Below are 13,520 nucleotides of genomic sequence, written 5' to 3' on the forward strand. Positions count from 1 at the left end.
ACAATATTAGTGTAATCCACTAGCAATGGGTATGTTGCGTCACCATGCATGGGCTGGTACACTCAGAAGATAACAGCAAGCTTTCCCCTCAGTGTCCCCACCTTTTAACAAACTTGGAAGAGGTCTGTGTTGTAAATGTGGAGAGTATGGGTTCAAATTGTATTGATGACCCATGGTAGGAGTGCAAAAAAATAGATATATATGTATATAAGAGCAGTGGCTTCTGGTTGGGAGGCCAGCTCTGAAGGCAGAGCCGCTGCCCGCTGCAGTGCAGAAGTAAGGATGGCACGGTATGGTACTGCCGCCCTTACTTCTGCGCTGCTGCCTGCAGAACTGGGCCATCAGTCAGCAGCTGCCACTCTCTGTGTGGCCACCTAGTGCTGAAGGCAGCAGCGCAGAAGTAAAGGTGGCATGGTATGGTATTGCTACCCTTACTTCTGTGCTGCTGCTGGCGGAGCACTGCCTTCAGACCTGGGCACCTGGCCAACAGCTGCCGCTCTCTGGCTGCCCAGCTCTGAAGGCAGTGCAGAAGTAAGGGTGGCAATACCATGACTCCCCTAAAATAGCCTTGCAACCCCCCTGCAACTCTTCGCCATCTGCTTTGGACTTAACTATCTTGAATAGTTTCGAATCATCTGCAAATTTGGCACCTCACTGTTTACCCTCTTTTTCAGATCACTTATGAATATGTTGAACAGTACTGGTCCCAGTACAGACCCATGGTGGACACCACTATTTGCCTCTTTCCATTCTGAAAACTGACCATTTATTCCTACCCTTTGTTTCCTATCTTTTAACCAGTTACTGATCCATGAGAGGACCTTTCCTCTTATCCCATGACCGCTTACTTTGCTTATGAGCCTTTGGTGAGGGACCTTGTCACAGACTTCCTGAAAATCTAACTACACTTTATTCACTCGATCATCTTTATCCACATACTTGTTGACCTCCTCAAAGAATCCTAGTAGATTGGTGAGGCATGATTTCCCATTACATAAACCATGTTGACTCTTCCCAACAAATCGTGTTTATCTATGTGTCTAATAATTCTGTTCTTTACTATAGGTTCAGAATGAATTTATATTGCAAAATGTATTTAAAGGTGAATGTAGATATTGTTCAAAAATTAACTTTACTGCTATGTATTTATTATTGGTATTTGGTTAATGGGAGCTCTTTCTTTTAGATAAGGTACGGTAGACTTAGAATGTGTTTGACACTGAGGGTATGTCTAACACTATAAACTTAAGTCGACCTATATTAGGTTGACTTACAGCCACCATAGTAATTACTGCAGTGGTTGATGTCTACGCTGCCCTTCTTCTGTTGGTGGGACATGTCCTCACCAGGAGTGCTTCCACTGACTTCAGAGGAGCAGAGTAGGTGGCCAAGAGCCAGAGCTCTCAGCTTCGTGCACAGCTCCCCAGCAGGAGCCCGACTGTCCCCCTCCCCCCGCCCCGCACACCTTTCCCCTGGCTTCTCAGCACCCCGCTCCCTGCCGGGAACAGGGCAGCCACAATGGGCTTCTCAGCTCTCCCCTCCCCGCTGGTAATGTGCCTCCTCCCCCCCCCCCGCCCTTCTCAGCTCTCTGTCAGGAGCATGGCAGCCAGCCAGACTCCAAGCATGGAGCTCCCAGAGGCCTATTAACGCCTAGGCCGACAAGGTCTAGGCCTAGGGCAGCAAATTTGCAGGGGCGGCAAATTTATAATAGCAGCCAGACGCTGCTTCCCCTGGCCCCGCCCCAACTCCATCCCTTCCCCGCCCCCATTCCCTGCCCCCTCCCTGCCCCTATTGGTCCCCTTCCCCAAATCCCCACCCCAGCCCCACCTCCTCCTGAGCTCGCTGCATTCCCCCCTCTTCCCCCTCCTTCGCGAAGCTGTTTCACGCACAAGCACTGGCAGGGAGTGGGGAGAAGCAGGACCTGGTGGCGCACTCAGAGGAGGAGGGGTGGAGGCGGAGGTGAGCTGGGGCAGGGGGGAGCGTGGCGGCAATTATTTAAGGGCCTAGGGGCAGCAAAATCTTTAATTCACCACTGGGAGCTCCCAGTGGGGAGCTGAGTCCCTGGGAGGGCACATGGTCTCCCAGCAGGGAGATCAGCTCGCAGCGTCTGGTCAGTTGCCCCATTCCCAACTTGGAGGATGGAGCCGAGAAGCCCAGTGCAGCTGCCCCATCCCAGGGGGGAGCAGGGAACTGGCTGGCAGTCTGGCTTGGAGCAGCAACGGGCAGTAGCCCGGCAAGAATGATAGCCAATAGATGCAAGTAACGCAGTATCTACACGGACACTGCGTTGCCCTAACTACACCGACATAAACCTCTCATGGAGGTGGGGTTATCATGTCAGTATAGTAGGGCACTGTGACGTTCTGTACCTCGGGGGAAAACCCAGCACCCCCATGTTCATCCTTATAATTTAATTGTGTGGTATCTAATGCAAAGTTTGTCATGTCGGATGTCTTCAGAAGGCTCATGATGCTCATGATGCATTGTTGTTATAGTAATGTTACAGGTTGTAATTTCATGTATATAGTTATGAGGCTGAGAATGTGTCCTCATGGCTTAAAGCAAGCCCAGGCAAAAACTCTCACAGAGCAGAGGGGCAGTTCACACCTCATCAGGGCATGTATGGGACAAATCCAGCCCAGCCACACAGGAACAAAAGACACTGGCTAGGCAACGACAAAGGATCTGTTGGACTCTTGGATGAGTCACCCCCCTTCCTTTGGTCAGTTAGGGACTGTGATGAGGTAATGCTCACCTGACTCTGAAGGGCAGGGCAAAGCCAAGAGGGAAGAAAGAACATGATAAAAGGGAGAGATGTTTGCCATGATCTTCCTCTCTCTTCCACCTCCATCTACAGCCATCACTACCAAGCGACTGAAGCAATGATCAAAGGGGAGAACCTGGCTGAAGGGCAACCAGCCAGCCTGTGGTGAGAAGCATCTAAGTTTGTAAGGGCACTGAAAGTGTTAAGATCAGGTTAGAATGCATTTTGCTTTTATTTCATTTGACCAAATCTGACTTGTTAAGCTTGGACTTATAATCACTTAAAATCTAACTTTGTAGTTAATCAATCTGTTTGTTTATTCTACCTGAAGCACTGTGTTTGATTTGAAGCACGTCAGAGACTCCCTTTGGGATAACAAGCCTGGTACATATCAATTTATTTGTTAAACTGATGGACTCATATAAGCTTGCAGCATCCAGCGGGCATAACTGGACACTGCAAGATGGAGGTTCCTAGGGTTGTGTCTGGGACCAGAGATATTGTCTAGAGTCATTCATTTGCACAATCCAAGGAGCAGCTTACATGCCAGAGGCTGTGCATGAACAGCCCAGGAGTGGGGGTTCTCACAGCAGAGTAGGGTAAGGGTGGCTCCCCAGAGTCAAGGATTGAAGTGACCTAGCAGGTCACCAGTCCCAATAACACCTGAGGAGAACGTCACAGGTGGGAGCAAGGGTGTTGTGTGTACACTGACATAATCAGGTCGATGTAAGATGTCTTATATAGACCTAAAGCAGTACTGTAGACCAGGACTGAGAGCAGTGTGGGAGAGATTTTGCCCATGTCCAGAGAGTAGAAGGCCCTGCCTGTGTAAACTGAGAAAAGGTCAGAACTTCTTTTAATAAACTTATCTTGCCAGATAGCAAATCTGATTCTCAAAAGTGTAGCATTAGTTATGTGTTCTTGGATGCCTCAGGGTGTTGGTAATAGAGCACCTGTCACTAAACTGAATCCTGCCCAGTTCAGCTGAGACTAAAAGTTATTCATGTCTGATAGAGGTTTGGTATTAGGGTTGCCAACCTCCAGGATTGGCCTGGAGTCCCCAGGAATTAAAGATAATGCATGTGATTAAATCTCTAGGAATATGTCCAACCAAAATTGGCAACCTTATTTTGTATCCTTTCTATAATTTCCAGCTTCCATATCACAAACTCACCACCATGCTTTTCACTAGATTGTAGGCTCTTTGGGAAAACGCTTACTGTGTATTTGTGCAGTGCCTCCAGTAAGACCTGCCTGCAGCAAAGGCCAAAATCATGTGTAACCCCCAAGGAGATTACATTGATTCCTGGGACTCTGTCTGTGGGCAGCTCAGGGAGAGGCACACTGTCCCTGGTAGGGAGGGGGAGCCAAGGCAGGCTCAGAGTCCGCACAGCAACCAATACGGAGTGAAAGGCCCTCCCAGGGAGAAGCCATTTTGTAGTCAGTCTGGAGCCAGCGAGGGAAAGGGAAGGACTGGCTGTGTGGGGAGCTGGTGAGTCCCAGGCCTGCATGCAGGGTTCCCCCTGAGAACTGGCCTCTAAGGACCTGACAGCAGATCCCTCAGCTGGGCTTTTCCTTCCCCACTGATGATTCCCAATTTGTAGCATTTTCTGGGAAACTTCCCAGCCAGGCTGAGTTCACCCTCCAGCTCTCTAGGGGAGACCAGTCACCACAGGGTCAGCTCTGCTCTGGCTGCTAGTCCAGAGAAGCTGCCTGCCGAGCGTGTGACTGGAGGCTGGGCTAGGAGGCTACAGTTTGGATGTTAGTGTAGTTGTATAACCTACACCTTGAGCCCTACATCCCTTTGTGGTGAGGGGAAATCCTGGGACCAACGCAGCCTGATTCCTGCATGAGGAGGATTCCTGCCAGCAGAGATCAGCCCCTCTGCAGTGACTAAGGAGCCCAGAGCCATCTTCAAACCTGAGGATCATTCATGGAGTTTGTGAGTGCACCATCTTTTAGTTAGTTAGTTAGGGAATTTATTTTGGGGAACCCCTACTCCCTGAACTGTGTCCTCAAGCCAGGGAGTAAGGGTTTGAGGATTTTATAACCTGCTGCATATTACATCTGTGGAGGAATTTACCACCTTCTCCTACTTGTGAGTCCTTTGGGCTGTACTGAACCCCGTCAGCCACATTGCTAAACCACTGCAGAGAAGAATTTTGTGGTTATAGGTCATCAAGGGCCCCAGCCAAGTACGAGTACCAACGGGGCACTATTTTTACATTTGCTACATCAAAGCACAAGTATTTGCAGTGTGGGTACCGGTGACCCAAAAATAATGTCTTACCCTGTTATGTTGTATTTGTCTCCTGTTTAATAAAATTATTGTGTTGAATATATTTTTATGTGTTTGTATTATTTCTTGGAAGTCTCCAATTATCTGGCAAGTAAGTGGGGATTATTACTCTGTAGTTAGAATTTTCCACCCAAGCTGCCCTGGTGACCCTGCCAGGAGGGAGCGAAGGGGGTGGAGGCACCGCCAAATAATTTCATAGGAAAAAAAGAAAGAAGATACACCCCTCTGAGTGGGTGGCGGGATCCAAAAGAACCCAGACCTGTCCATCAAAACCTGTAAGCAGATTGGCATTAAAGGAGGTAACCAGGTGGAGAGGGGGCACTACATGTTACTGAAAATTTGCAAGAGTCAGCAAGCAACATTAAATATGATTTAATCTTTTTAAAAATCTTCTTGAGCCAATCTCTTTATTTTTGTGGGTCTGATTCATTATTTTTAAACTACTGGGGTTGGCAACAATGGTTTTTGGCAGTTCACATCCAAGTTGTTTTTCCAGGCAGTCTGAAGGTTCAGGAAGACTGCATTGGTTTATGTTTTATTCATAATTTCAATCTTTACAACACTAGAAACAATTTTTTTTTAAAAGCACAAATTCTGGAACAGAAATCTTTGGCAAAGACAAATTCTGTAGCGGCATAGAATCACAGAACACTCTGGGGCCTTGCTAAAAGAGCTGTCACTACGTTTGCTGGCCAAAGCAAGGCATACTGTGCAATGACGTTTGACTGTAGCCTCAGGTATGAAACTACCTATTGGTCCAATGGGGAGACTACTTGGGCAATGACAGTCTGAAAACCCTTTGTGTAGCCACAACCAGATCCACATTGCAGGAACAAAAGCATTTCCGCTTAATATTTATGTGACTGTGGATCTCTCCAACAGAATTTATCCCCTAGAAAGTCCTTCCCCCGCAACTCCACCCTACTTATGTCAATGGTTGGCACCAACCCACATTTCTATGACATGCTTTTAGAGACCCTGAGTTCCCAGGCTGATGTGATCCTAACTCAAGCTGGGTGAAATTTTTTGGATAACACTTTTGTTTGACCAAAAAAATAGAGATTCAGGCAACCAAAACGTTTTGCAAATTTGTGCATCAATTCGCTAAATTACCTCAATCTTAGTTTTTAAGAAGGTTAAAAAAATCCTCAAAAATGAAACAATTTGTCATCAAATTTTTTTTCAGCATTTTTGTTTCATCAAAAAAAATTTATTTGGGATTAACTCAAAATGATTTTTTTTTTCATTTTTTTTGACCAGCAAACCAAAAAAATCAGTTATTCACACAACTCTGATCCTAACCTCTTTTTGTTTGCTGACTAATAAATACCTATGGGTTTTTGGTGTGTCTGTGCCCCTCCCCAGTGTATATCTTTATTAGCAGATACTTAGCAGTAAGCAACTAATGAGAAGGTAACTCAATAGGAGCTTAGCTAATGGTGAACAACAAATGCCTTCAAAATTCTGCCTTTAGAAAGACAGACAGATAAAGGCCAGCAAAATATGATCTGTTTCACAGAACCTTAAGCCATTCACCCCTGAAAAAGCAAAGTCAGCATAGAATAAGGCTGGTCAATGGTGCATTCTAAGGAGAGTTTCTGTGACACATTCTAAGTGTACTTATACATGGTCTCTTGTATGGAGAAAAGCAAAATATTCTGTTGATACATGCGAGAACTCTGAGGGGAAGAAAACAAGACCTCACAGGCAGGGACATGGAAAATATTTTGTCTTCACACATTCTAACATAATGAGGTAAAATATGATCATAAACATGATATCCTCAAAATGCAGTAAGAATAAAAGGAGTACTTGTGGCACCTTAGAGACTAACCAATTTATTTGAGCATGAGCTTTTGTGAGCTACAGCTCACTTCATCGGATGCATACTGTGGAAACTGCAGAAGACATTATATATACACAGAGACCATGAAACAATACCTCCTCCCACCCCACTCTCCTGCTGGTAATAGCTTATCTAAAGTGATCATCAAGTTGGGCCATTTCCAGCACAAATCCAGGTTTTCTCACTCTCCGCCCCCCCCCACTTGATGATCACTTTAGATAAGCTATTACCAGCAGCAGAGTGGGGTGGGAGGAGGTATTGTTTCATGGTCTCTGTGTATATATAATGTCTTCTGCAGTTTCCACAGTATGCATCCGATGAAGTGAGCTGTAGCTCACAAAAGCTCATGCTCAAATAAATTGGTTAGTCTCTAAGGTGCCACAAGTACTCCTTTTCTTTTTGCGAATACAGACTAACATGGCTGTTACTCTGAAACCTGTCAAAATGCAGTGTTATACCTATGAAAATAATAAATAATGTCTTAATTGCATGTGTTGCGTCTAGTGGTTTCTGCACTTGACAGAACTGCAAGGGAGATCTATGGAGTAAAAAAAGTGAAGAACTGGAGAGGAGGAAGGAATAATAGCATGTTTGTGTAACCAGGTTTTGAGGAGAGGCTCAGCTCTAAAAGGAAGTTATGGAACTATCAAGCAGATAATTAATATATTTTCTGCCATAGTTATAAATATCTCTTTTAGGACGATAATTGCCATATATATTAGAAACAAGGCCACCTTTTTTTAAAGAAAGTTGCTCTGCCCTGACCAGATCAAATGTTTAACAACTCAGTTACATAAGACTTTTTAAAATCAATTTTTCTAACCGAACAAGAGATAGACAAGGTTGTAAAGGTGTATCAAAGATTTCTACTAAAAACCTTATTAGGATATTAAAGTTTTGATGTTGTTCTAAATTCTTGAAAGTTCAGAAGCTCTAAGTTAAATTTATGAAAAAATAAATATTTGCAAGTCTGGAAATTTAGAATTAAGGATCAACAGCCCGCCATTCTCCTCTATAGTGTATATTAGCCACATGATGCAAATTGCCACCCATATAAGGCATTCTGCATGAAATCCTTGTCCCACTGAAGTCAATTAGGAGTTTTGCCATAGATTATATGGAAGACCTGAGTTTAGAAGTTTTGGTGAGTGAGGCTAAGTCCTCTGGGATCTTCAACTAGCATTGGTACATTATAATGGGTCACAGTGGATTTCTAAATGGTTATGTCTCAGGCTCAGCAGGAGGAAGAAAAAATAAGTACTATTTGGTGCTGTTTGTACTCTGCATAAAGAGGATAGTAGAACGGTGATGTGGGTGAATGTTTGGGGACTTGTGCAGGCAATGACTGCAAAACTGTTGTCTCAACTACAGTGGGAATGTGGAAAGGGAGTGGAACCATATTTGGGCTGCATCTGATAGCTATCAGGCTGGATGCTGCTGAGTCTGGCTCACAGCAGGAAGTTGAGAAAAGGCTGTACCTTTGGTAGGTGGCTCCTAGCCAGACAGCATACAGTTCATAGATTATTGGGTAGGCTATGGAGAAGTGTAAGGATGCACACTCACCACCAGTGCATCTCTTTGTATCAGTGTGTGATGTTGCAGGCATTTTCATCTCCAGATGAAAGACCAGCTGCAAGAATTGGCTAGTCCAAATCCCTTTGGGCTGGAGCACAGGGTTTTAAGCTTAATGGTAACATGGGGTGGGGAGGACTGGGGGGAGAGGAAGGACAGACTTGAGAGCCCGAGCTCAGCCCAAGCCACAGCCTCAAAGCAACATCTGCTATTTTTAGTGCGAGTCTCACTAACACAAGCCTGCGTAGCCAGGCTAGGAGACTTGCATCCAGATGCAGTGTGGAGGTCTCGGGCACATCAGCCATTCATAGGAAGCAGCCATCTGGTCTACTCCTTGGGGCTTCTTTCCCTGATGAACTCAGTCTATTTATAAGGCCCAGGTGTCAGAGTCCTCATCTGACTCTTCCTTATTCCCCCCTTCTCTGTCTGCCAAGTAACTACCTAATTACTGCCCAGGTGATGTGAATATGACTAACTGGTCCTTTAATCCTTTCTTGTTCCCCCTCACAGGAAAGTATGTGCCTCATATAGGAAATATGTGAAAAGAGTAGTGGAGGGATATAAGACTGTCTCTGGAACACGGAATTCAAGGACATGGGAAGGGAAGGGAAAGAATTAAGGTTATTTGTGGACATTAACTGAGAATTTTCAGACTTTTGTTTCTCTGTAAATTTAAACTTAACTCAGAATTGCTTTTGTTTTAAGGCCAAGATTTTGAAAAATAGGTACTCACATTTATGCTCTCAAGTGTGTATTTAAGAACTCATCTTTAAAAAAATTGGTCTGTTTTTCTTTTATAAATACAATATTCCAATGAGGATTTTAATCAAAGCAATTGATATGTTGTAACAATCATAACTGAATCTTAATAAGGTGTTTTGTTTATGATTTTTCTTGGTGTATTTAAGGAAAGTATTTTTTTAAATTATGAAAATAAAAACACACTTTAGATTGTTATCTTCTGACAGGGACTCTATCAGTATAACTATACCTATAGAGTAAAGACGTATACGCTGTTCAAAGAAACACAAGTAAGCATGGTTCTGGAATCAAATACTATTCTGGTGAAATAGTGTGGTCTCCTTGAAACTAGTTGTCAGTCACAGGTGGTTAGAAACTATGAGCACAAGTGGAGTTTATAAACTTGGCCATACCCTTCATTTTACTGGGGAGTTAAGTTTAAAAACAAGTTTTGTCCATGAGTACCTGTTTATAAATGGCACATGTGTTGATGAACTGTCTGTATAAACTCCATAGAAAGGATATTATAAGGATATCGCAATGTCTCCTGCAATATGTGCTTCAGAGCTCACCTATAGCCTCATCTTGGCCCCAGAGTCAGACCCTCTCTTTCCCTTGTGATGCTCAAAACTCCCACTCCACTAAACCTCTTCTCATGTGCAAGAGTCTCTCCCTTCCAAAACAGAGTTAATGGAGTTTACAATTCCAAAGAGTTTATATCTATAGCAGCGGTTCTCAAATTGTGGGTCAGGACCCCAAAGTGGGTCACAACTCCATTTTAATGGGGTCACCAGGGCTGGCGCCCAAGCCTGGGCCCCACCACCTGGGCTCAGACTTTGGCTTCAGCTCGGAGTGGCGGGGCTCAGGTTACAGGCCCCATGCCCAAGGATGAAGTCCTGGGGCTTTGGCTTTGGCCTCCCACCCAGAGAGGCGCAGCTCAGGTGGGCTCATGGTTCAGGCGCAGTTCAGGTGGGCTCCTGGGGTTGTGTAGTAATTTTTGTTGTCAGAAGCGGGTCACAGTGCAACAAAGTTTGACAACCCTGAATCTATAAAAGGAGTACTTGTGGCACCTTAGAGACTAACAAATTTATTTGAGCATAAGCTTTTGTGAGCTACAGCTCACTTCATTGGATATCCGATGAAGTGAGCTGTAGCTCACAAAAGCTTATGCTCAAATAAATTTGTTAGTCTCTAAGGTGCCACAAGTACTCCTTTTCTTTTTGCAAATACAGACTAACACGGCTGCTACTCTGAAACCTGAATCTATAAGCTTCCATGAGAGTTTATAATGGTCGTGGGGCGGGGGGGAACTATGTGACTAAAGACTTGTGAATTCCAAAAGACTAAAACTGCTCTGGTTTTCAATTGGGATAAATAAGTAAAAACAATTTTCAAGTCTTGAGGTCAAAGTAGGTCAAACAGTGAAAAGCCACTAATTTTATCAGAACTTGAAAATCAGTTGCCTGTAATACTCTGGCTTTCTTTCAAAATTATCCAATCTAATCTCCTAACCATGGACAATTTCAAGCTGAAAAAAATTTGGGGAGATTTTCTCTGTGTGTGCAAAAAGGAGGTGGTGAGTGTCAAATTGGGCTTTTAATTGGAACTGTCAATCTTAATTCTGGAGTCACTGCTGTGAATCTTCACTGTGCAGCTGGTCTGAGCCTATTACATATTATCTGGGAAAAATTACAAGTCCTTTGTTCTGCTTTAGTGAAAGAAATCTGTCCCACCAATGAATCAAACTAAGTGCCTGACCAATCAAAACTGTTAAAACCAGAATACATATATATGTATAAGAAATCAGAAAAAAAATACTCCTAGATGCTTAGTTTTTAGCATAGAAACTCATTAAACCTTATTTGACATTTCAGAGCTGAGAGAATGCTTATATTTTAGTATAAATAAATTGTATTGTAAAGAGAGAGAGAAAGAGGAAATTATTAACCTTGATCAATAATGAGAAATGTAAAGTATCCTGGGGCAGGGGTGGGGTAGGAGAGCAGCTGGTTTACTTCTGGCAAATAAAAAGAATTAGTAATAAAGTCATTCCTTCTACAAATCTGTTTGAACACGAAACCAATTAAAAACAAAACTGAGAAGATGAGCTTGGGAAATTACCTGGTGTTTCAAACTTTCATGGGTAAAACATTTATTTTAGAAAGGAAAGTTGACCACCATCCCTCTCCTCTTTTAATTGGAGCCCTATTTGTCAAAGGGGGATGGAAAGTTATGTCAGTCAGTATGTGTGTTAAGGTCTATGCTTTTTTCCCCTTCATTCTTGTGCATAAGGGTCTGTGCCCCTACCCCATCTAGGAATGTGGATGGATGCTTCTCCCTAAAACCCCTACAAAGCAAGTGATACTATCATGCCTTCATTTTCTACTTCCAGCATATTCAGGTGTATGTACTCTGAGTAAGCAAGCAAGTATAGGCTCACATGGGGTGGTCCATGTCTGGGTGTTACAGAAGCCGAGTAAGTTTCAGAGTGTGAGGACAGAGCATATAGAAGAGTCAGGTGTGGGGGCAGGCATGGGGGCTTGGATGTGTGATAGAAGCATGGGTACGTATGGGGAGACAGAGGATGAATTCAGGTGTGTGGTATAGCCAGGTGTGTTTAAATGGCAGAGTCGGGAGCGTGGCAGGAAAAGGATGGCTTTAGAGATATATGGAAAGTGTGTGAGCGGAGGCAAGAATGTACAAAGAATACAGGAGCCAAACTCAAAAGTATTTCAAAATTACTGGGTATCTGGGGAGTTGTTGGAAGACAGGAGAGGACAAAAGAGATTAGTGTGGTGTGTATGTTTAGGAAGCATAATGAAGGGAATTTTAGGGGTGTTGGTTGTACATGTTGGGGTTTGGAAGGCATATTTGAGGAGACAGAGTCTGGGTGTGTGTTGGGAGTGTTGCATTAGTGCTGATAGAATGGAGGCCAAAGGGGATGTACAGGATCAGATTAACGTTCAAACAGTATATGTCTACACTGGAAAGCCCCCAAATCCTGGAGTTGTGATTATGTCACAATCTCAGCTATTATTTTTTTAAAGGCTCTAGCCCTTGTGGGTGCAAAGAAAAGCTTGAGAATGTGACTTGAGTGTGAACAATGCAGTGATGTCTGCCTGAGTCTGCAGAGAGCCTGGGAAAAGAATAGCTCAGATGCTACAGAGATGAGCATGGTATAAAATCTGCATAGGGTCAGGTTGCATTCAGAGTGTGTTGGGCAGGAGACTGGGGGATAGCTGAGGAGGGGGTTAGAGAGTGTGTATAAGGTAGAAGCTGAGCAGGATGGACAGCGGGGTCTGATGCATGTGAATGTGGAGAAATTCTGGTGTGATTGTGAGTGGGTGAAGCGAGGGGGGTGAGACCTGGCAGGGAGGGGACCTGCGTGAATGGGTGGTACCCAATGGCAGTAGTATGGCAAGTCTTGGGCTGTCTGCGGGGCTGGGGACTGAGTGAGGGGCAGCAGGGTGCAGGAGAGATGTGGGCTGCAGCCCAGCCATGCTTGGCTCACCCGGTTGTTGCGATCAGTCTCCCGCACCTCCTCCTCCTCAGGCCCCTGGCGCATCAGCGCTCTCAGCACCACGGCGTTGTTGGTGCAGCAGGCTCGGAAGAGGCTCAGTGGCTCGGGGCTGCTGACGTCCGAATCCCCCAGGGACCAGCTCTCCTCCTCGTCCTCCTCGGCACCAGGTGGGTAGAAGGAATCATCCGAGGCGATGCTGCAGGTGTCGGGCAGCTCGGAGAAATCCTCGTACTCCTCATAGTCCTCCTCCTCCTCCGCCGCTGCCACCACCTGCTCCTGCTGCTCTCCCTCTGGGCCCCGCGCCTCCTTCTCCCCCCCTGCGTTGGGCCAGACCTGCTGCTGCTCCCCCTTCTGCCTCCCCGCAGGGCCATGCAACTCCCCGGCACCTGTCCTGTCCCCAGACAGCAGCACCATGATCCCTGCACCTGGGGGTTGGGAGAGGTGGTTGGGGGGACACTGACACAGCTGCTGTTCCTGCTCCCCACACAGGGAAGGGGGCACCCCAATGTACTGAGACCCCCACAGATACCCCCACCCACTGGGACCCCCACAACTCACCCACTGAAACTTCCCCAGCTACCTGTCCCCTCACCCAGTGAGACCCCTTACAGCTACTCTTCCCCCACACCCCCACCCAGTGAGACCCACACAGCTACCCCTCCCCCCACACCTCATCCACAGAGACCCCCCTCACCTACTGAGAGGCCCCCAGGGATCCACCCCCACCCCCCAATAGAGCCACTAAGCCCCACTCCCCCCCTACACAGCACACCCAGCC

The 13,520-nt window shown here is 45.5% G+C and overlaps 1 protein-coding gene across 1 annotated transcript in view; it reads right to left on the reverse strand.

Annotated features, from left to right (window-relative positions):
• The window catches only part of ANKRD33B (ankyrin repeat domain 33B), a 105,427-nt gene extending 92,271 nt beyond the window's left edge, over positions 1-13,156 (reverse strand). The window contains exon 1 of the mRNA XM_073332340.1: positions 12,734-13,156. Coding sequence (XP_073188441.1) covers positions 12,734-13,156 — 423 coding nt within the window. The remainder of the gene's footprint in view (positions 1-12,733) is intronic.
• Between the last annotated feature and the right edge of the window lie 364 nt (positions 13,157-13,520).

This window comes from Lepidochelys kempii, chromosome 2 (genome assembly GCF_965140285.1).
Source record: "Lepidochelys kempii isolate rLepKem1 chromosome 2, rLepKem1.hap1, whole genome shotgun sequence".
Taxonomy (NCBI): Eukaryota; Metazoa; Chordata; order Testudines; family Cheloniidae; genus Lepidochelys; species Lepidochelys kempii.